Here is a 2,123-nt window from a genome sequence, read left to right as displayed (position 1 = left end):
GGGCTTCCCACTCCGGGGGAGTCCGGGATGCAAACCAGGAGTCACGTGGTCAGGGTGCGCCGTTCCCCCCCTCCCCTCCCCTCCCCTCCCCCGCAGGGCGTCGGGAGCGTCTCACGTCCCTGAGGGGTGGCGGCCGGGCGGAGGGTCCGAGGGTCCGAGTCCCGCCTCCGCCCCTCGGGGAGATGGGGGTGGGGGTGGGCGTTCGTGCCCCCCCCCCGGGCCGCTCCCCCTCAGATCTGCGTCTCCTGCACGTTCTCCTTGGAGCTACTCTTGAAGAGCAAAGGTTCGTGGATGGAGTTGAGCCCGGGGGGGCCCTTGCCCCCGCAGCCCCCGCCCCCCGGGTTGCTGCTGTAATGGGCCTTGAAGGCAGCGGCCACATAGTGGTGGTGGTTGAGATGGTCGCGCTCCAGGGCGGGCAGGGCCAAGTGGCTGTCCCCGCCCCCGCCCACTCCGGCCACGGCGGCGGCCGCGGCCACGGACACGGCCGAGGCGGCGGGCAGCTCGTCCTCCACGTTGATGATCTCCACGGTGCGGGTGGGGCCGTGGTGCTTGTGCAGCTGGTGCTGCTTGCGGAGCTTGTAGAAGGCCACGAGCATCACGGCGGCCATGAAGGTGATGGCCACGAAGCAGCCGATGATGATCTTCGTGGTCTTCATGACGTCGTCCAGGTCCTTGAGCGCGTTCTCCGTCACGTCCGTGATGGGGACCGTGAACGCCTTCTCCGTGGGCCGCGAGGAGCGGGGCGCCGGGGCCGTGGTGGAGGACGCGGCCGGGCCTCCGAGCTCGCGGGGGGCCCCGCCCCAGCCGCCGTCCGTCGTGGGCCCCGGGGGCTCCTTCTCGGTCCCGCGGGGCAGCAGGATCTCGTCCCCGGACTGCGTCTCCAGCGTCTCCACGGTGACCGTGGTGAAGTAGGTGTAGCCGCCCCCGCTGGAGCCCCCGGGCCCGCCGCCGGGCCCGGCCGCCCCCACGGGGTCCACGGCGGAGACGTTGAGCGTGGCCGAGGCCGTGGTGTTGCCGGCCGAGTTGGTCACCATGCACGTGTACTGGCCCGTGTCCTGCACCGTGACGTTGGTGAAGTTGAGCGTCCCGTCGTGCAGCACGGAGATGCGCACGCGGTAGGAGCCGTGGGTCATCAGCGTGCCGTTGGGCGTCAGCCAGTTGACCGAGGTCATGGAGGTGCCGGTGCGGCACTTGAGCTCGGCCGCCATGCCCTCGGTGACGTTCAGGTCCGTCGGGGGCTCCACGATGACGGGCGCGTAGCACGTGAAGTGCGACTGGTCCAGCTCGCCGATGTAGCGGCCCTTGAGGCCGGCGGGGGCGTGGCAGCGCGCGCAGCACGTGGTGTTGCTGGGCACCGTCTCCTTGAGCCACCAGCTGAGCCACAGCACGTCGCAGTTGCAGTGCCACGGGTTGTGGTTGAGGTGCACGCGCTCGAGCCGGTGCAGCGGCGTGAAGAGGTCGTGCGGCAGCGACATGAGGTTGTTGTGGGACAGGTTGAGCTCCTCCAGGGACTTGAGGTCGTCGAAGGCGTTGCGCTCGATGGTGCCCACCTGCGCGTGCATGAGCCACAGTTTGCGCAGGCTCGTCAGGCCCTGGAACGAGCCCGGCCGGATGAGGTCGAGCCGGTTGCCCGAGAGCTCGAGCTCCTCGAGCCGCACCAGCGCCGTCAGGTTGGGGATGTCCTTCAGGTTGCACATGCCCAGGTTGAGGTAGCGCAGGTTGACGAGCCCCTCGAAGGCGGCCTCCGAGATGTACTCGAGCCGCTTGAGCTCCCCCAGGTCGAGCCGCCGCAGCGACGGCACACGGTTGAAGGCGTACGAGGGGATGCTCTCGATGGGGTTGTTGCGCAGCCACAGCTCGCGCAGCTTGGACAGGTACTCGAAGGCCTGCGTGGGCACCGTGGTCAGCCGGTTGTCGAAGAGCTCCAGCGTGTTGAGGCTGGGCAGCCCGTTGAAGGCGCCCACCTCGATCTTGCGCACCAGGTTCTTGCTCAGCTGCAGGATCTCCAGGTGCCGCAGGTGCTTGAACGTGTCGGTCCGGATCACCTGCGGGGGGAGGGGAGGGGAGGGGAAAGCCCGTCAGGCCGCGCGCTCCCGCCACCCCGCCCCCTCCCGGCCCCCCTC

At 69.9% G+C, this 2,123-nt stretch overlaps 1 protein-coding gene across 1 annotated transcript; it reads right to left on the bottom strand.

Moving 5' to 3' along the window:
- Window positions 1–230: 230 nt before the first annotated feature.
- On the bottom strand, window positions 231–2,045 carry LRRC4B (leucine rich repeat containing 4B; the record flags this gene model as incomplete). Its single annotated transcript, XM_044684115.1, has 1 exon — window positions 231–2,045. A coding segment is annotated over one exon (1,815 nt), but the record flags the coding sequence as incomplete, so codon positions are not given.
- Window positions 2,046–2,123: the final 78 nt, after the last annotated feature.

The sequence above is a fragment of the Gracilinanus agilis genome, unplaced genomic scaffold, assembly GCF_016433145.1.
Source record: "Gracilinanus agilis isolate LMUSP501 unplaced genomic scaffold, AgileGrace unplaced_scaffold42532, whole genome shotgun sequence".
Lineage (NCBI taxonomy): Eukaryota > Metazoa > Chordata > Mammalia > Didelphimorphia > Didelphidae > Gracilinanus > Gracilinanus agilis.
The sequence above is the reverse complement of the archived record's forward strand: the minus strand, read 5'-3'. Positions and strand labels throughout refer to the sequence as shown.